Source organism: Papio anubis, chromosome 4 (assembly GCF_008728515.1).
Source record: "Papio anubis isolate 15944 chromosome 4, Panubis1.0, whole genome shotgun sequence".
NCBI classification, from domain to species: domain Eukaryota; kingdom Metazoa; phylum Chordata; class Mammalia; order Primates; family Cercopithecidae; genus Papio; species Papio anubis.
The window spans coordinates 175,403,228-175,423,887 of NC_044979.1; the positions used below are offsets into that span (position 1 = coordinate 175,403,228).

The 20,660-nt window shown below is 43.4% G+C and overlaps 1 protein-coding gene across 1 annotated transcript in view; it reads left to right on the forward strand.

Annotated features, from left to right (window-relative positions):
• PCP4 (Purkinje cell protein 4) overlaps nt 1–20,660 on the forward strand; it is a 60,478-nt gene that overhangs the window by 24,869 nt on the left and 14,949 nt on the right. Inside the window, exon 2 of the mRNA XM_003895472.4 lies at nt 5,629–5,680. Coding sequence (XP_003895521.1) covers nt 5,629–5,680 — 52 coding nt within the window. The remainder of the gene's footprint in view (nt 1–5,628; nt 5,681–20,660) is intronic.

Genomic DNA, 20,660 nt, shown 5'->3' on the forward strand with positions numbered 1-20,660 from the left:
TACGTATTAACCATCCCCACCTCCCGTATTCGGCCATAAAAAAGAATGAGATCTAGTCATTTGCAACAACATGGATGGAACTGGAGATTGTTATGTTAAGGGAAATAAGCCAGGCACAGAAAGACAAACATTGCGTATTCTTACTTACTTGTCAGGTCTAAAAAGCAAAACGATTGAACTCATAGACATAGAGAGTAGAAGGATGGTTACCCTCTGAGTCTGGGAGGATCAGCATTTGGTTATACCTCTTGATGGCCAGTCTGATGAAGCATCCTCATAGCAGCTGCCTCTCCACTCCCCACCTTCCCATCCTCTCTCTTTCACTTCTGGCACTGCCTTCTCTAATAAAACCGTAGTGCAACTGGCATCTGCCTCATGCTCTGTTTTCTGGGAAACCCAGACTAATATATATTCTTCATTACCTTCCTGCAGACTTTGGTGCAACAGAACTGTCAGGAAAATTTACTTCAAAAAATTGTACTTTTAAACACCTCTCCTGCCTTTTTATGGATACCGGGCACGTATGAGATTATCAGAGTAAACATTTAGAGGCACAAGGATCTTCATATACCCATTTGTTATTTAGGTTCCCTTTAATTGGGGTTTTATTAGATTCTGAAGTGTTCTACTTTTACTCATGAACACTGCCAAGAATGGAAACCTCGCTTTCTGAGGCTGTGTGAGTTGCTTGGCACGTGTTTAAGAACCCAGAGCATCTCACCTGCCTCCCTGGGTCCTCCTATGACTCCTCCTCAGAGTCCCAGCACACACACCACCTGCCTGGCACAGGGCTGAGGATGCAGGCTGTGATTTTGAATTCTTGTGTTGAGCCTTAGATGGGCATGTAGCATGTTCTAATGGTGAAATAAGGACAATATTGAAGGAAGTCATTGTGAGGGAAATGTGTCTTTTGTTTGAAAGAGCCAAGTGGTGTTACTACTTGTGATCGTGAAGGTCAATCTAAGTGGAATACACTGACCCACAGAGGGCCACCTGTCTTTTTTGGAGGTCTCTGGGGATAACAATAGGGACATCACTCTAACATGTTTAAAGAGGGAGGGCCAGTGTCCCTGATGATGTGGACAGACACAGAGCTGACTTGAGCACCAGGGACGCTGATTTCAGGTGGTTGAAGGAGGAAGGGGCTGTCCTTCTTCTAGACTCTTCCGTGAGCATCCAGGAAGATGCCATGTCTTCATGGGAACAAGGTGTTGCGGAGGGTCCCAAACAGGAGCATTTTATGAAAGAGAAGTCATTAGGGTGGGTGTCAGGCTGGAGATGATCAGGAGAAGAATGAGAACATCTGAGCTGAGTATTGTGATATAGACTGCAAGACTCATGGCGGCGTTCTCCTGGGAGTGGAATTATTAGACAATCTAATGGATTTGGTTTTGCTGTGGTTAAAGTTGATACTGACTTTTTCCTCTACTACCACCCTACTAACCCCTTCCCCAGAAGAAAAGATAAGCGAAATCCCACATGTATCAACCCCTGCTGTTCTTAGCAGTCATAACTGACTCACTCTCTAGATCCCTTGGAAAACATTGAAGAAAATATCTGCTGACAAATTCACAGATATCTGAATGCCACATTCATGAGCTCTCAAATACTCTAGTGCTTAGTTCTCTAGATAATTCCAATAGCATATTTTCTACACCTGCATTAAGTTGGTCATTGTGGCTATGCATATTTGTTTAAGGAGAACTTGTACTACCTTCTGCATATCCTAACATATTAAGTTACATTGATAACTGAATGACACATTGGTGGTATTCATGATACCATTGGATCATTTCTGAAATTCCTAAGAAAGAGCTCAGGATTCCAGAATCTCATATCAGGGTTTGCTCTGAAGCCAATTTATTGTGCCCTGTTTCTTGAATACTTGATTTCATTTATTAGTTCAATTATAATAAATGATACTTTTGAACTATGACTACTTCTGTTCAGTGGGCAACATATGTTCTTAGGATGATGAACTTGTAGTTGGAGCTCATTTAGAACAGAGATAAGAGATCACATCTTCTCCTATTTGGGAATGAGAGTGGGGTGGAGAGAAAAGGCAGCCTCTTCCCGAAGATGCTAACTTCTATCACCTCATGAAAAAGAATCTTTTCCCTAGTGGTTGCTTAGAGAATGACCTACCTCCATCTATCTGTTCATTTGACCATCCACCCATCTACCCATCCATCTACCCATTTATCTACTCATCTATCCATCTATCCATCCATCCATCCATCCATCCATTCATTCATCCACCCACTCATCTATCCATCCACCCATTCATCCATCCATCTGTCCATCCATCCATCCATCCATCCATCCATCCATCCATCCACCCACCCACCCACCCATCCACCCATTCATCCACCTATCCATTCATCTACCCATCCATTCATCTATCCATCCACACATCCATCTGCTATTTATTTTAGTAGAGCCTAGCTCTGGGTGCTTATATTATTTAAACATTAATAAAGATCTGATAGCATTTCTGGAATTGAACGCTTGGCTACTGTTTGACTCTGCCTATTCCTAAAAGCCAAGAGTTCTCAAAACTCCAGCCTGTGGTGTAAATGAAGTCACATTTACCTTCAAACTCAAATCTCACTGCCTCCTAACTCCCCACCTGCTGACAGAGGCCCTCAGGAGAGATGCTGCACACAGTACTGAGAGATGCTTAAGTACAGTGGCTAAAAGGAAGGTTCCAGAGCTAGCTTCTTGGGGGCTGAATTCTGCCTCTGCCTCTTCCGCACTTTGTGGGCTTGAGCAAATTCCTCTCTGTACCTCAGGATATAATTGGTAAAGTGAGTCTGATGAGGACACTAAGGGCATCTACCCCATCAGGGATGCTGTCAGAACTCAATAAGTTGATGATGCTTGAGCGCCCTTGAAGCCCGGCCCCAGCAGCATGAGCCGTGATTACCCAACACCCAGCCTGGCAAAGACTCTCTCCACTATAAGTTCAGTGAAACTGCGACTGCCTGGCATTGTAAAGACCAGACCCTGGGAATAGGGTAGCTCTTGGAGAATTCCTCCTCTGCCCTAAGACCTCCATTGAATATGTCAAAAGGTCTCAAAGAATTCTGAAATGAGATACTTTCAATAACGAGTTCTTTTTTGTCAGGATCATTTTTTGATGCGAGACACTGTCTCCTATGACATAAATCACCTTCATTGTGTCTCCATTAAATACAACCTGACATAAAAACCCCATCTTAGAAATCCCGAAAAAATGACTCCTTTTCTCCCCTGTGCACATTTCATTTCGGTTTTCTTTTGGTTTCTAAAAAGTGATCTTTTATGGAACAAGTTATTCATGACATTTGAAAAACATCCATGTTTAAGGTATTTAAAGACAGTGGGGTTGAGCATGCACCTATTTTGCACTTGCCTTCCATTTAATTTGACTTTATTCTACTCTAAAACACTGTTCTTTTATTCCATGAAATTTTCTTTTATTTGAGCCATCTATGAATTATGCAGGGAAAGATACTGGATTTGAATGCCAGAGTTTAATCACCTGAGGCTGCTGTTGCATCTCGGATTTGGTCCAACTCAATAGTAGTCAGATTTCCACCCAGTGCAGCAAACGTACGAGCCTTGTGTTTAAAAAGAGGAGGCATCAACATAAGGACAGACAAAAAGAAGCAGGCATTTTCACTTGCAAATCTACTATATTTAAGAAATGGTATTCCTGATTTAAATCATTTCACATTGACTCAGATGGAGGGTGAACAGTGTTGGTAATAAGTGGGAAGCTTTACTTTGCTTCTTTACGGGATTATCGTCTGCAATAAGCATATGTGAGGATGGTTTACTTTATTAATATAAATCTTGATCATTTATTCTATTTATTTATACTTCTCAGACTCTGAAAGCAAGGTTTTCCCAGATGATCCATTTACCATTAATTAAGGGTTGACAAATGACCTGAGAATTTCTTATGACAATGTTGAATGCCAAAGGGAACTGATTGTTACTTTTCTGATACTGTTTTTAGGCTAAAGACCTGGACCCAAATATGAATTTTGAGGGTACCTTATCCCTTAGTCACCCATCATGGTTTTCTCCTTGTTCGGTGCTCTGCTGTTTTTTTCTAGGATCCCATTCAGATAGTGGCGTCACAGTAGCAATTCCTGAGGGCAAGGAAGTCCAGGGTCCAGTCTTTACTCAGTCACTCATTAGCTGCATAATCTAGGGCAAGTCATGCTCCTTCTACCTCCCTCATTTTCTTCCCCTGAAAGTTAGAGACTTGGCCAGGCACAGTGGCTCACGCCTGTAATCCCAGCACTTTCGGAGGCTGAGGTGGGTGGATCACGGGGTCAGGAGTCTGAGACCATCCTGGCCAACACGGTGAAACCCCATCTCTACTAAAAATACAAAAATTAGCTGGGTGTGGTGGCATGTGCCTGTAATCCTAGCTACTCTGTAGGCCGAGGTAGGAGAATCACTTGAACCTGGGAGGTAGAGGTTTCAGTGAGCTGAGATCCAGCTGCTGCACTCCAGCCTGGGACAGAGTGAGACTCCGTCTCAGGAAAAAAAAAAAAAAAAACAAAAAAAAACAAAAAACGGTTAGAGACTTTATAAGCTTTTCAGTCCTTTCCAACTCAAAGCATACTTTTTGATAACAACCAAAAAATGAGAATGACAAAATGCTTCTCTCTCCATCAACTAGAATCACGTTAAGCTTTGAGGAAACACCCTTTCTGTTTACATGTGTGGTGCATTTCACACGGCTCCCCAGACTTCACACCCAGAGAATCTTGCCCAAAGAATTAAGTCTAACCTTAAAAGACTTCATACTTGTAATTAACCTGGTAAAATGAAAATGCACAAGATAGGCATAAGCAATGGCAGAAAAAATAGTTTTTAAGTAGGAGGAAATATAAGAGTTTCTTAGTTGATTAAAATTTATTTAAAAAGAAGACATTGGGCCGGGCGCAGTGGCTCACGCCTGTAATCCCAGCACTTTGGGAGGCTGAAGTGGGTGGATTACGACGTCAGGAGATCGAGACCATCCTGGCTAACACAGTGAAACCCTGTCTCTATTAAAAACACAAAAAATTAGCCGGGTGTGGTGGTGGGCGCCTGTAGTCCCAGCTACTCGGGAGGCCAAGGGAGGAGAATGGTGTGAATCTGGGAGGTGGAGGTTGCAGTGAGCCGAGATCTCACACCACTGCACTCCAGCCTGGGTGACAGAGCGAGACTCCGTTTCATTAAAAAAAAAGACATTGGACATGGTGACTGGAATGAAAATACAGCAGCCTAATGACCGATATTAACAAAAGTAATAATGCTGATCTTGTAGCTGATACAGAACATTGGCTGTTGCCTTCATATTTTCAGTGAAGTTATGCTTGATCTCCCTCCTGGTTTCTCTTGTTACTGGTGACCTGCATTCCTACAGCAGTGGATGTGGATGAGGGGGTTGGTCTGTGCAGCTTCAGTACATCCTTGCTTGGTGGATCCATTCCTGGTCTCACTAGCACCGTGCTTTAGCCATCTGAGCTAAAGTAACACAGAACTTGGTATAATGCAAGAGATGTTTGGAACTATAAAAGAGACAAAAGTAATCCCGAGTATATCTGATAACAATTTCTTTTTTCTTTTCTTTTTTGCCTTTAGCGACAAGGTGCTGGGGCAACCAATGGAAAAGACAAGACATCTGGTGAAAATGGTAAGAGGACATGAATAGTCCAAGTTCTTTCTTTTTTGCCATCTGTAGCCCTGGGTACGCAGCAGGTGTGGATCATGCATCCCATCCCAATCAGCTTACTATATGTGTCTGTGCTTCAGCTGACAGTGGATTTTAGCAATTCACAGTGAGCACTGAGGTCTGGTTTTACGAAGACAACTGAGCTAGCTAAATGCCGTGATAAGTTTCCTTCCCATAGGAGGACTCCCATTTTGGGCAACGTGGTAATTACAATGCAAATATAGTTCTCTGCTTTCTTCATTAGGGTGGGTGAGAATCATCCAAGTTGTTGTGAGGATAAAATGAGATCAAATGAGATAAGTGATTTGAAAACTGTGAAGTACACAACTTCTGAAATTATGTTTTAAAAGTTGCTTCAGCCCTCTGGAGCACACAGAATGCGGTGCTGGTCCACTGGAAGCTGCTGAGTCAGTGAATGTCACTGCAGCGATTCACCAGCAAATAAAAATGATAGCGGTGACAGGAACATTGCATCCTGCCTCTCCATGGGCCCGTCTCAACCATGGTCCTAAACTGTAGGAATGATCATCACATTTTTATGGATCAGGAAACGGACGCTTGGCATTGGGGTGAGATTTAGCTAGAAATGGAAGGTCCATGGATCCTGAAGGAAATAGAGCCAGTTGGAACCCCAGGTCCCTAACTTCAGCAATTGACATAAGAACAAGCATAATAATAAAAAATACCCAGTGGTATGCACCAAAGGCCACAGCATAGTTCCGGTGAGGTGGACTCTGGGTGTTCTTCCTTTCTGTTAACTCAAGAGGAACTCTCCTTTTACGGAAAATGACTCTTGCTTCCAACTGGGTGAAATTGATGCTGGTGTCCACCAATCAGATTGTGGATAATGCCAATCTCAAATACCACCTGTTAAAATTCCCTGGGGCCTGACAACCCCTTTGGAGTCTCTGTGGTGGGTCTGAGCTGAGCAAGACTCAAGTACAAGAATGTTGCTCTGCAGGCTGCCAATGTGCCCACCCATTTAGGGCAGTTCTGTCGGGCAGGGTGAGTGCAGTGTCCCCTGGGTAAGGGGGTCATCATATCAGTAAGTAGAGAGGTGGGGACTCCACAATGTCCTAATTGGAGCGAGGGGGCTGGGAGAGGAAGGAAACAAGGTTTTCCATGAGGCTGATGGCTCTTCCTTTGCTGCCCAGGGCTTTCCCTGTCTCCTGTGTGTGAGTTGGGGTAGGTGTGTGGGGTCCTGGCAAGGAAGGCAGGAAGCAGAGGAGCGAGCAAAGGATGAGGCTTAACAGGGAGGAGCAATAATGTAGTTGCCTATATGAGGAAGGACCCACTGCCTGCCATAGGGGAGCATAGGGCGCTGTGAGCCTCCACTGATTTTCCCAGTTCATACATTCATAGCCATCTGTTCATGCAAATTCCTTTCCACTGAACCTCACAGCCTTAGAATTAGAGTTTTACAGTCAAAAGACTTCTCAGAGATCCTCTATTGTAGTGATTCTCTTTTTTGAGATGGAGTTTCACTCTTGTCGCCCCGGCTGGAGTGCAATGGGATGATCTCGGCTCACTGCAACCTCTGCCTCCTGGGTTCAAGTGATTCTTCTGCCTCAGCCTCCTGAGTAGCTGGAATTACAGGCACCCACCACCACGCCTGGCTAATTTTTGTATTTTTAGTAGAGACAGGGTTTCACCATGTTGGCCAGGCTGGTCTCGAACTCCTGAACTCAGCTGATCCACCCGCCTTGGCCTCCCAAGTCCTGGGATTACAGGTGTAAGCCACCACACCCAGCCAACATTTTTGTTCTCACAACTTCTTTCCATTTTAAAGAATTCTTGAGGACTGTTTATGTTGGTGATATCTATTGATGTTTGTCATGCTGGAACCCTACTGACTCCAATATAGATGGCACTGAAGAAAAGACCTGAAGCCAGTGAACGAGACATAGGATTTATTGAGGGGAGTTACCTTATACGGCAGTCCAGTGGTTGGGGGGCTGCATAAAAGAACCACAACTGCGTGTAACAAGCTTGCAGTTTACACGTTTTCACTTAGCACCCTCCCTCTAGCAACTTCTACTTGGCAATCTACATTCATTCCAAAACAAAGGTCCCCAATTCCCTGTATGGCCTGCATCCCATGGGATGGGCTGGGAATTCAGATGTTCCTCACAGATAGGAATGAATCTCTAGATTGGCCACTCCCAGATTCCTTAGCTCGGAACTCAACTCTAAGCCCACTTTCTTCTTAGACCATAGGGTCGTTCTCAGGGTATGCTTAAGTTACGCTATTGATATCAGGTGTATCCGCCATACACTGTCTCCTATGTTAGAAATTAAAACGGAGACAGTTTTCAATGGTTTTCTTATTAATTTATTAAAAATAAAATAATAAACCTACTACATGTTAATGTAAGTAACATTAAAAAAAATGAAAAGTCATTATATTTTCCAAAATGGAAAAGGATATTTAGTAAAAAGTGGCAATTTTACATTTCTGCAACGCTCTTTAAAGTCTGGCTTGACAGAGGACAGCTGGATTTCCATACTGGCTTCTGCATTCAACCTGTTATATCACATGATGTATAGCCTACGGAAAATTCCTCTGTTCACTTGGGAGAGTACGAGATTTAAAAAAGCAAATAATATCCCTTAAGATCAAACTCTTACCTTTGATAATAATAGTGTCTTTTATAAGACCAAAAATGTTTTTGATCTTTCGGGCTCCCTTCAAGGATGTAGGCACCCCCCAGGGTACCCGGTTCACACTTCGGGAACTACTGCTCAGCGTGTCTCATGTCATGCCTTGAGGAGCCTGAAGACCAGGCACATGGTGACGAAGCCAGGACTAGGTCTTATGTGTTCGATGTCTCTGCCCCTTGGCTTTACGTTGCTATCCTATTGGTTCTTCAAAGCACGCTGACATGCTCAGTGCTTTACACCAAAGGGAATTGCCGGCTACTATAGGTGATGCCACCTTCTGCCATTCAAAGACATGGAACTTCTTTTAGCTGAAAACTGGTCCACACCAGTGGAAACTGAGTGAGGTTTTTTATGGAGGTATGAAAATTAATTAAATAGAAATATTCCTGATGCTATGAATAAGGCTTTTCATTAGATAATTCTAGATATTAAATGACAGTCCTTTTGGGGTAGAAAAGGGAATTTGAGATTGTTTTACAATTACCAGATAATGGCAATGTATAAATGTAAATTATTATTAACAAGCTATAGTTTAATTTCAGCTAAAACTGCCTATATATGATATTTGTTCATGATACTTTATTATAATGTAAAGTCTGTGCTTTTGCCTCTAAAAAGGAGCAAAGACAAAAACCGAAACAGCCCAAGAAAGGTGAGGGTAAAAACTTCTAGAAGTGATCTAAAAAACATTTTCCTAAAGAATTGAAGTTACTTAATTTTTTTTTCTTAAATTCCTGATATGAGAAGATCATCTTGGAATTTCTGTTTTAACCTAGTATTACATTCCATTGAAATTCAAATGGTTTTATTCTGTCATTACAGGTATCTGGGAGATCTATTATGTTAATGTATATTTCCTATTAATATCAAATGAAGCTGTCTACATGTCTTGAAGGAGCAAGGACCCTTGGGAATTGAAATATGAAGTATTTAAAAAAACCATCAAAATGTTATGAGATTTGGATAGTAATACTTAATAATAAAAGGAACATTCTCAATTGTATTAATTGTCCATACAAGTCAGGGTGTTCTTAATCCAAATATGGTAAATTTAGTTGAGGTCTCCATTTAACACATAAAGCAATAAAGACTGTGGGAGTAAACTATGGATGCCTTGAAATTATTTGGATCACAAAAGACCCAAGTCAGGTACGTTAAAACTTCAGAAGGTGTTTAGATTATTGGGCTTTCCTGCCATTTCATTACATGGAATATTATCTTGAGAGCACCATTTGCTGGGAACCAAATTTCTCATAAATTCAATATTTATTTTTGTTGTTGTTGTCATCACGGTATTTACCGATGTGAAATATGACCTACCGCATACTCTCCAGAATGTTTCAAAATCCTCCTCATTTTCCCAGGATGTTAGCCTCAGTACACACACTCAAACCCAATGTTTCCACCAGAACTAGATTTTGTGGTATCATCTGCAGCAGGAAGACAGGTTGTTCAGAAATATTAGGGTTACAATTATTTTTAAATGTAGAAAATAAATGTTTCAGGGCTTGGAGGTTCAGAGACTTTTCATTCCTATGTGAGCAAAGTGCCTTCATCATTTGATTAGTTAGGCCACAGATTTCATTTGTTTCTGGAAATAACTTTCTAGTTGAAAGAAACAATAGCTCATAGCTTCCATTATAAATCTTTTTGTCTCATATAAATGGCTAAATCAAATTCAAACATGTTTACACATACAGCCACAACCATCTGAATCTAGATTATTCACCACAAATTAGTAATTTGAACACAACCAAAAGATTTTTGGGGGAAACTCTAACATTGCTGGATTTCTTGATCCATCCCTTGATATTGGTTGTCCAGAGAGACTGCAAGAGTTAATTTTTTTTATTGACATACAAAAGCAGAAAAATACTGGAAAGAGAGTGGCTGCTGGGAGCCTTCCAACCTGAAAAAGAGATTTATGAATAATAAACCTCGTGATGGGGCTTACTTGCAGAGCCTGGAGGCTTACCCAAGCTAAATTGAATTTCTAAAACTGGAATGGATTTCTCTTGACTTAGTGAGCTGTGATGCATTTGTTTCCAAAAGGCTGTATTTCTGCGGGTGGAAGGTGTATGAACACACCTGATTTTAAGAAAAGAATCCCCTCACATCCAGGCTGTAGGCAAATGCTACAGATGAAAGTATTATTTTGAACTACCTTTGGGACTCACTGCAGTTGTGTTTGTTTGAGTGTGAGTAGCCTTACACAAGCTCAGGCTCCATGCTTGAATACCTGTGCCCCTTCTTTGGGAGAGAGACTGCGGCCTGAGAAGTTTCTAGTAGGTGTGGGGATATTCTAGGAGTCCTTAAGACTTAGTTTGATTTGATACAATTATATGATTGCCAAGAATAAATAAGATGAAATGTTAATGTACTGGGTACTTTCCTTTCCCTATTTTAAATAAATCCCAAACCTTAGAAGCTTAAGTTTATCTTACCTTTGGATTTTGAGGAAACACACACACGTGTACACACACAGAATCACTTTCTTATTTTACTGCTCTTAAGTAGGTAGAGAGACAGGTCCCAAGAAGGACTTGCATTTATAGGCAGACAGATGTACATGCTACCATTAAATGGAGTATAATTTTTCAAATAAAAAAATACGATTCAAAAATTTATTTCCAAAGAAATCTCATCAACCTCTACCCCTGGTCCTTTGTGGCTCCATATCTCCCAGTAGACATTCATCCCCCTCCCACTTGTGTCTGTGTTCTTGGTGCAAGATTATCTTTCAAGACCTATGTGCTGACTTAGGCAGATTTTGCTTAGGATATATTTTATCTATCACCTCTCCTGGGTATGTGGATGTGTGTGGAGTGAGGCTTCGTGTGCAAGGCTGGGCATCAGGCTGGAGTAAGAAGAAACTGGTGTTGAGTCCAGAAACCAAAGATGATTGAGTGATTACTATCATGCCCAAGAGAAGAGGTCCGTTTTGGCAGAAGATGCTGCCTGGCTGATCTTGCTCCTGGGCACAGCGGGGCTGGGATGGAAGGCAAGAGGAAGAAATCCATTCTAGAAAGCCTACAGAGGGAACGCGCCCTGCCCCTGCCTGCGGCAGTGACTCAGCTCTGCTCTGCTTCAGACGTGGGTTGTGGGCAGATCAGAGTTTGAGGATGGATCAGGGTACACAGAAGACAGAGCCTGCAATTCAGAGTTTTGCTGTTCCTGTAGGCCAGTGGGTGCAGATGTCTGGAATCCAGGGGGAGGTGAAGCTTGAGTCCACACTGAGGGTCTAATACGCCAATTCTGCACAAATCTCAATAGTCTACATGGAAACTTACCAAACCAAGATGAGCCTCTTTGAAAAGGAACAGAGACAACTTTGAGTATTCAGCTGCAACGTGTGTCAGAAATATGCTGTTTATAACTTTCACAGACAGTACTGGCTGTGAAAAAAACACCTCCCTAAAGCCATTAATGTCTAAGGTGTGCAACATGTCCCAGGCCAGAAAGCTCTCAATCTGTTTCCTGCTAGGGCAGTGAAACCCTCAGCTGCCTAAAGCTCAGAGTCCACCAGAATGAGAGATAGTGAGTGCTGCTGTGAATACCAGAGGCACATGGGTGGTGGCGCCTTCAAGGTAAAAAATCAAACAGCTCTGGTCTCTTTCTGGGGGTTCTTGGCCCTTTATCTTCTTCCTTTTCCATATTTGAAGAAATCAGGAAAAAAAAAATCAAAACAATAATGGCTGATGCTCAAGAGATGGGGTCCTTTGTGCTTTTGGCTCCAAACACTCTAAAGAGTCTCTATTCCAGAAGGAAGAAACGGACACACAAAGCTGCTTCTGATATTGATCCAGATGGGGAAAGAATGACATTGGAATTGCTTATTAAGCCAGGCATTTAAAGCCATCGCAGTCTCCAGACAAACCCAGTCAATGGGTGATACTGCTCAACAAGTGAGCTGATTCTGTCTGAAGGTTACTGTAGGGGTTAGTGCTGAGAGGGAATTTATTAACATCCATCCCAGTTAAAAGGGTGACTTTTTGTTTGTTTTGCCCTTCAGAGTGAGCATTATAATAACTTCATTGAGCAAGGAACACCTTGGATAAGGACGGTGCTTCTGATCAGTCTGGGGTGTGAAAGTGCTTGAAGCATTGTGGACAGAGGCGGAGATTCCTACCCACCCCTAGTTGCAATTCTTTACATCTCTATAGATTTGCATAGTTTTAAAAAATGCTCCCCCATGCTGTCTTCCCTTTGATTTCACCACGGCTTTGCAGGTGGGTTTGGAGAGGATCTCAGGCAAAGTTGCTGGTGAGCTCGGGATTGTCCCAAGGTCACATTAAATAAGAGGAGGAAAGTTTTGGTCATCAGACCCACAGTCCAAACACACCAGGTCATCTCTATTTATACTTTCTCCTGACTTCCCTCTTGACCAGGGTCTTGTTTGTAAGTGGGGAACTTGGGTGGGCTGTGATCAAAGCCCCTTGGAACAGAATAAGGTTAACGGGCTTACATCTCAGCCAAACCAGAAACTATTGTCTCCATAGTACCATTATCTCATCAGTTTAGTTAACTAGCCTTTGACAAATAGGGGTGGTCTCAGACTAATCATAGAGACAGCTGTGATAATTTTCAAAATTAAAACATCAAAGCAACATGCTCATTTATAGCCTTTTCATATTTCACCTCCCCTATTCCTCACCCTTTCTCTTTCTCTCTCTTTTCCTTCCCTTCCTTTCCTTTTTTTTTCCTTCCTTCCCTTCCTCCTTCCTTCCTCTCCTCCATCTTCCTCTTCCTTCCCCCTTTCCTCCCCTTCCTCCATCTTTTCTTCCTACCTTTCATCCTTTTCTTCCTTCTTTCTTTTCGAGACTGAGCAGTGGACAGCTTTAGATCAGCTGAAATAGAATTTCACTCCACATCATACACAGAAAGCCTATATACCTTGGTGAAAAAGTGAAGTTATAAATTATTCTAAATGAATTGCTCTTAAAGATCTTCTTCAAGATCTTGGACGTGAAGTAGCTTTAGCTTGAACCAGGAACATGTGGGTCTTTTTAGCCTTTGGAATCCTGCCCCAAGCAGGAGATATTCCAGGTTTCAAATGTTTCAGGTTCTGCTTGTCACTTACTTTTATGGAAATAGTATTTCTCGTGCGCTTGAAAACATTTCTGCTCTTTTAAGTAGGTGAAACACTCGGAATCTTATTTATAGAATTAATTTACACTGCAGGCAGTTTTTCAGAAGCAAAATCCAACCTAAATTTCAGGCTGGGCCAAATGATAAGATGGCTTATATTTGTAGGTTTCATATTAGTCAGGTACATCTGGGATTACAAAAGCACAGAAAAATGCTAATATTTCCCCTTGGAAAAGAATGCTGTCAGTAGACGGAGTGGGCTGAATTGTCCTTAGAGAGTAGATCTCCCTCTCAAGCTAGATCTGTTCTCCCCTCCATGTGAGGCAGGGAAGAGTCCGCTTCGCAGCCCTGGGCGCATCTCCAGGATACCCGTAGAGCAACCACAGAACATGCTTCAGACCCCGGGGCAGAAGTCCCCTGGTCACCCAAGAAAGCACTCTAGCAGCCAATCTAGAACGTAGCTCGGGGGAGATGCAGACCCGGAAAAGGAGAAAGCAGAATCCCAGGGAGGCCTATCCGGAGGAGCAGATAGACAGGGGCTTCAGCCTGTTGAAAGGCACAGCTAAGCTGTGGCAACTTTGCAGAGACTAGTACGTTGCTAGAATTAAGAAATAAAGGCCCTGTGTGGTGGTGGTGGCTCCCAGCACTTTGGGAGGCCGAGCCGGGTGGATCACCTGAAGTCAGGAGTTTGAGACCAGCCTGGCCAACATGGTGAAACTCCATCTCTACTAAAAAAAATACAAAAAACGAGCCGGCTAGGTGGCGGGCGCCTGTAGTCCCAGCTACTGGGAGGCTGGGAGGCAGGAGAATGGCGAACCCGGGAGGCTGAGCTTGCAGTGAGCTGAGATCCGGCCACTGCACTCCAGCCCGGCGACAGAGCAAGACTCCTCGGCCTCAAAAAAAACCACACAAAAATTATCTGGGTGTGGTGGCGGGCACCTGTAATCCCAGCTACTTGGGAGGCTGAGGCATGAGAATCCCTTGAACCCAGAAGGTGGAGATTGAGGTGAGCAGAGATGGTGCCGCTGCACTCCAGCCTGGGCAACAGAATGAGACTCTGTCTCAAAAAAAGTGCCTCCTAATCACTTCTACCTGTTGGACTTCCCCAACCAAAACTACAGAGCAATGGTTAGGTGGAGCAGGGGAAGAGTGGAGAGTGAATCTGAGGAGCCAGAAATGCATCGTTCCATTGTATCAAGTGACTTTTTCCAGTTCTTGCCAATACACTTCCCTCCGTGGCCTTTGGGCCAGGTCACCCTGTTCCCTTCTCTGTCCCTACTAAGTAAAAAATCTAGCTTATTATACGATAAGTGATTGCAGCTTCCCAAAGACAAAGCAGGAATGATTTTTGTGTACGAATTCTGGATTGGTTTCAGAAAAAAAAGAAAAGCAAGAAAAGTGGTTTATTGAAACCATGCTTTCATGTTAACTGTGTAGTGTAATTGGCTGGCTTAGTATTTCTAAAGGAAGGAAAACTGTCAGATCTCTTTTTTTTAAGGATGACATATTTGACATTCCTGGAGCGATGAGGCTGTCCTTGTGAAGATTAATGTGTGTTCTTCACAGTTGGTGTAAGCCCCTCATCCCTCCTCAGGTGTCATTAAGGGGACAAGGAGGTGGCCAAAGAGGAGATACAAGAGGAAGGTGGCTGGAAAGGGGGTGAGGGCGAATACAGAGCCATGCACACCTCCACCCAGTCTGAAGAGAAGGCCCCGATGGATGGCAGGCCAACTGGGAAATGGGGAGGGGACTGGGCAGGCACTGTTCTCACCGGTAAGCTGGGGTTTGTCAGAGCAGGAGGGAGGAGGAGAGTAGCTTCCAGCCACACACCCACAGACTGTGGGCTTCTAGAAAGCTGCTTTCTCAGGGGCCTAGTGGGAGTCCCAGGCTCTGCTCCCACTCAGTGGAGCCTCTGGATGACTCCCCAGCTGCCTCCGCCCACAGGAAAGGTGGGGAGGAGGGCGGGAACACCCGCGGCTCCAGGAGCTCTCTGGGAGGCTGGAGTAGCTGCTGCTGTGCCTGGGGCTGTAGGTGTTGGTCTGGATTGGGAGACAGCACTGAGGTCTCAGAGGAGAGGCTGAACGTTGCCTCCGTCCCCATGCAGAGGCATCAAGAAGCCAGTCTGCTTTCATTTAGGTCCCTCTTGGATTTCTTGGCTTCATCAACTTGAATTAAACTTCAAATTTGTGATTGCAGGATCAGCTGCTTAAAAATATGAGAAATGACCATCTCCTTATTTAAATTAAACGTATTTCCTTTGAAATTCTTCTCTCTCCTCCCCCGACACAGGGGAATTGCTCTTTTCTGCACCATGGTGAAGAAATGAGATCAGGGCCCCCTTTAATGTCAAGTACATTCTGGATGTTCAAGAAGGAAGAAGAATAACAAGTGCTGTGAGATCATTGAATTTAAAATGCAGCCATTTATAGACCTCACTATTTCCAGCACTAATTTGAAGGAGCAGATATTACGGTTATTATAATGACGATTTCTTGGGATATTGTGGCGTATTGATCTGTTCTTTTACTATCGCTTTTTCGCTGGGCAGATCCTGTATCTACTCAGGCTGAGCACACTCTTTTCTTACAGACTGTTGTTTCGTGTCGCTGCTCTGTTTTTCTGTCATGTTATTTCCCTCAGTCTCATCGTGAGCAAGAAGCCGAATTATTTGCATATCACTAGGTTTAACTTTAAAATTGTATTTCCTTTGAAGGTTACTCCCTTCTCCTGTTCACTAAGGAGTAGATGCTTTTTATTCACCTGCTGGGATCTCCTTGCGTTCTGGTCATGGTTTTTCTGTTTCAGCTGCCATTTTCTTTGTTCCTCTTGGGATGTGGAATGGTGTAGAACTGTGATCAGTGGAAATACGTATCGATTGAATAGACCCAGATATGGCTGGGGGTGCCGGGAGGAGGAACTGGGAAGTCAGCGACGTGGCCTCCATCACAATGTTTATGAAAACTCGCTTCAGGAATTTATGATTATGTGAAGAGGATGCTTGCTGCTGATTTTGTGCTTGGCAAGCAGCTTCTTCGAAATTTCTTCCTCTCTTTCTTTTTTTTTTTTTGAGATGGAGTTTCGCTCTTGTTGCCCAGGCTGGAGTGCAATGGCGTGACCTTGGCTCCCCACAACCTCTGCCTTGCGGGTTCAAGCAATTCTCCCGCCTCAGCCTCCCGAGTAGCTGGGATTACAGGCATGCGCCACCAAGTCTGGCTAACTTTTGTATTTTTAGTAGAGATGGGGTTTCTCCATGTTGGTCAGGCGGCTCTCGAACTCCCGATCTCAGGCAATCCACCCTTCTCGGCCTCCCAAGGCTTCTTCAATATTTCTAAGGTGCATTCTTCTCTCTCTACTATTCTACTATCCCAGACCCTGAAAACAATTGGAAATTGAATCGTGCTCTGGCGTTCATTCAGAAAACAAATTCTCCTCAGATGTCAGAGAGATGCTTTTGTGGCCGGGCACTGACGTGAGCGAAGCAATTCTCACTTCAGACTCCGGTTGCTACCAGTTCACCAAATCCAAATGCGATAGACCTGGCCTGTGTAGGAGGGCAGACCTCGCTTCCCACAGCAGTCATCGCGAACGGGGCTAATCACCATGGGACGATGATCCTCCTCGCTCCCAACCTTTCTTACACTTTGAGTTTTGCTGTTTCCATGCAAACATAAAGCTTTTGGAAGTTTGGATGGATGTACACTCACCACAATCCAATTTCCCACCAGTCCATTAAAAAAAAAAGTGTTTTTATAGTGAGCTTTGAAAATGGGCCAGGCAATGAGAATTGGTCCATGCAGATACTTGCTTGTAGATTATAATGCATTTGCTGGTTGGGGAAAGTGCTTTGAAGGTTCCTCCCAGGTAGCTCTGAGCTCAATAATTGTTTCCCATAGAACTTGCAGAAGAAGACAGAGCAATGTTTAGCATCCAGTTTTGACTGAGGTTTTCCATGGATTAGCTGACACCAGGCTGCCTCCGTGCCAGCAGGAGTTGGGCATTTTTGCTGACTGTTTTTAGGGTCTTCCTCGCCCGTTAGCCATTTCTCTAGTTGCAGTGCCCCTCAGCTGCTTGGCCTGAAGTCCTGCCAGGAAACCTCATCTGACTCTTGGTTTGCTCATGAGGGGTGGGGCTTGGGTGACTTCCCAAGTTTGTTCTGTCCCTGCCCTTCTGTGCTTTACTCATTTGTTTCTGGTTCACCTGCAGTGAATCATTTTCTCTCTTTGGGTTGCAATATTGTATGATGACATTCTCTTTGGGCTCTTGTCAAATTCTGACTCTTTATGATTCTGTGGCTGTCTCTTTCCTAGGACAGTGTAGGACATTTGACTTCTTTTGATTTTATTTTCTGTAAGCATCAAGGGGATATTGCCTATGAGTCCACGGGAGAAATACAATGATTTTTCTTGGTGGAGGAAGTGGAGGGGAAAGTAAGGGCAATGGTTGGAATCTGAATGGGATGGTCACTGGCTGTGAACACAGGAAAACAAGTAGTTATTTTTGTTGAAATAGTTATTTCAACAAAATGGGTGAAAATGGGAAATTATAACCTTTCCTCTAGAAAAACTGCATTTCCAATATCTGACAGTAAAACAGGGAAACAGGGTTTATTTTCCTGGACCTTTCTGTAGTGTGAGTCCGGTTTTGCAAGGAGGCTGGCGCCCCAGTGACTGACCCCGAGGGGAGCACAGCTGTAGACAACAGTGGTCCACTCGACTCAGAAACACAAAAGAAGTGGGTGCCTCTCTCTGGGGCAATCGGCATACATGAAATTAAAGTGTGACTGTGATCTTTCAGGCAGAAGGTAGCCAACATTCTTTAGAAACTTTATCGCCTTTTCACCTGTGGGCCTCGTCAGTGCCACCTGGTACCAACCAAACACTACGGGAAACCTCTGCCAGAGGTTGCCGGAATAGGTGCTCCCCAGCCCCGTGGCAATGGAATACTGAGTTATAGCGGTTCCTTGAAAAATCTTCACTTGTCTTTTCTATAAATCTAGCCTATTGTCACCTTAAATGATGGCTATGTGTGGAAGAGTTGAACTGTAATTTTGAAATTATAATCCAGACTTGTTTGTGGAAGAAGGAGATAGGGTTTCAGAAGACAAGATGAGCTACCTGCAGATAAAATGTTCATTTTTATTCTATTCACACATCTCACAGTTGAACTAAACTATCAAACGTTGCCAATTACCTATCTGGGCTAGAAACGGCCTATTAGGTCACCCCGGCCATTCACAGCTGGTGAAATACAACTCCCTGTTGTGTATTTCCTCAGTTCAGCTTAAAATGACTTTAGCAAAAGGTCAGATGCTACTGCTCCTGGGAGGTGTTTTCAATCTCTAATAGTCTGATGTTAGACATTTTTTTTTCTAACATTCTATCTAAATTTGTTTCCCCCATCAGTTTCTTGACATCAGCCTCTGTTAATGCTCCCTTGAGCCATGGCAGCCCAAAATGGGTATTTTATCACTGATTAGATTTTTGGTTTAGACAGAAATGCTTCTACTACCTCTGCTGATAATTGGAATGTGTCAAGGGATGATATTTCATTGTTGGTCTTTGGAAGGGTTTGTTTTCTTTTTTAAACGATTTCCAAACTGATTAATTTTTGACCCTGTTGCCTTGATCCCAGAAAATTTCTTTCTGTCTTTGAAATTTCTTGAAAGGAATAAGAGTAATCCACTTTATTTTTGGTTTGTAAAAGCTTTTTGGATGGAGATGCTCTGATGGCACCCACAAAGGGCAGGAGCCTCGCTCTCCTGCCAAGGTACCACATAAAACAGGCACTGGCTAAATGGTCACATTTCAACAGGCCCCATCTGAATTCTGCCTAGGTGTTCATCTACCTGAACCAATATACAAAAAGTCTGGCGCTTCAGAACTTTTCACAACCCGGGAAGCACTTCCCAGTGCCATTTTTCGGGGTGATTAGGTGTCAGAGCATTATTATTTTAATTAATTACTTAATTTTTTTAGAGACAAGGTCTTGCTCTGTCTCCCAGGCTGGAGTGCTGTAGTGAGATCTTAGCTCACTATAACCTTGAACTCCCAGCTCAAGCAATCCTCCCGCTTCAGCCTCCAGAGTAGCTGGGACTACAGGTGTGGGCCCCCCTCCGGGTAACTTATTTTTTGAAGAGATGAGGTCTCACTATGTTGTGCAGGCTAGTCTCAGACTCCTGGCCTCAAGTGATCCTCTCACCTAGGCCTCCCAAAGGAGGACATTATTACTTGTTGCTTAAAACTAACACCAAAACTCTACTCTTAGTTAATCTTTTTGAGTCCAGGTTACTATATGTAGTTCAGCTACTTAGTCTAGAATGCCCCATAACTTTACTTCTGGGGTATTTAATTTTATTATCTTTTTATAAATATGAGAACCCATCTTTCTGATAAGTAGAAAAAGGTACAAAGCTTAAAATGACCCATCTTTAAAAAGCTATTTCCAAGAAATCAGCAAGTGCCTGGCTATGAGCTCTTAAGATAGTGCCATTTTTAAAAAAAAGCAAATAGAAGTGCTATGTCTTCTCTCCAAACCTACCAAGAGAAGGGCCGTGAGGGACTGTGGCTGTGGATTAGGAAACCAGAGATTGCGAAGTTTAATTGTCACATGGCTGGCTGTCCCTAGAAATCAGCACCTATCTTTGTTTAGATATAAAATACTCACAAATCCGGGCACACACCTCTGGGAAGAAGCCCTCTCTGTCCTTATGACAACGTTCTGACGTGGGATGCCTAGTCACGTTCAGCATGTTTGAAGGGTATTTTAAAACATGGGACATCAGAGTCATATACAGTGGTGTCTATTTCTGCTCTGCCGTTTTCTTACTGTGTATGAAAATGTATAGCATGAAACGAAACACAGGACTCACGACTGAATGGAGATTCCAGGTTGGTGGTAGCCTCGGGCTTGAGATTTTGAGCAGTGATGGGCGTGCATCAGCTCAGCTGCGTGGTTGGACCTGGGATGGACTTGGCCCTGGCTTTGCTTCACAGACCCCCTTTGGAGGCGCCAGTCAGAGAGTTGTACCCCACGTGAAATTCCAAACACAACAGACCCGTCTACCGAATAGTGTTGTGCATTTAAAAAAGCTTGCAATCCCTGGAAAGATGCAAAGAAAAACACCTGTTTGCAGGGATTAGAAGCTCAGGGTGAAGAACCAGGGTGGGAAGTGCTCCGTGAGATAGCATGGCCC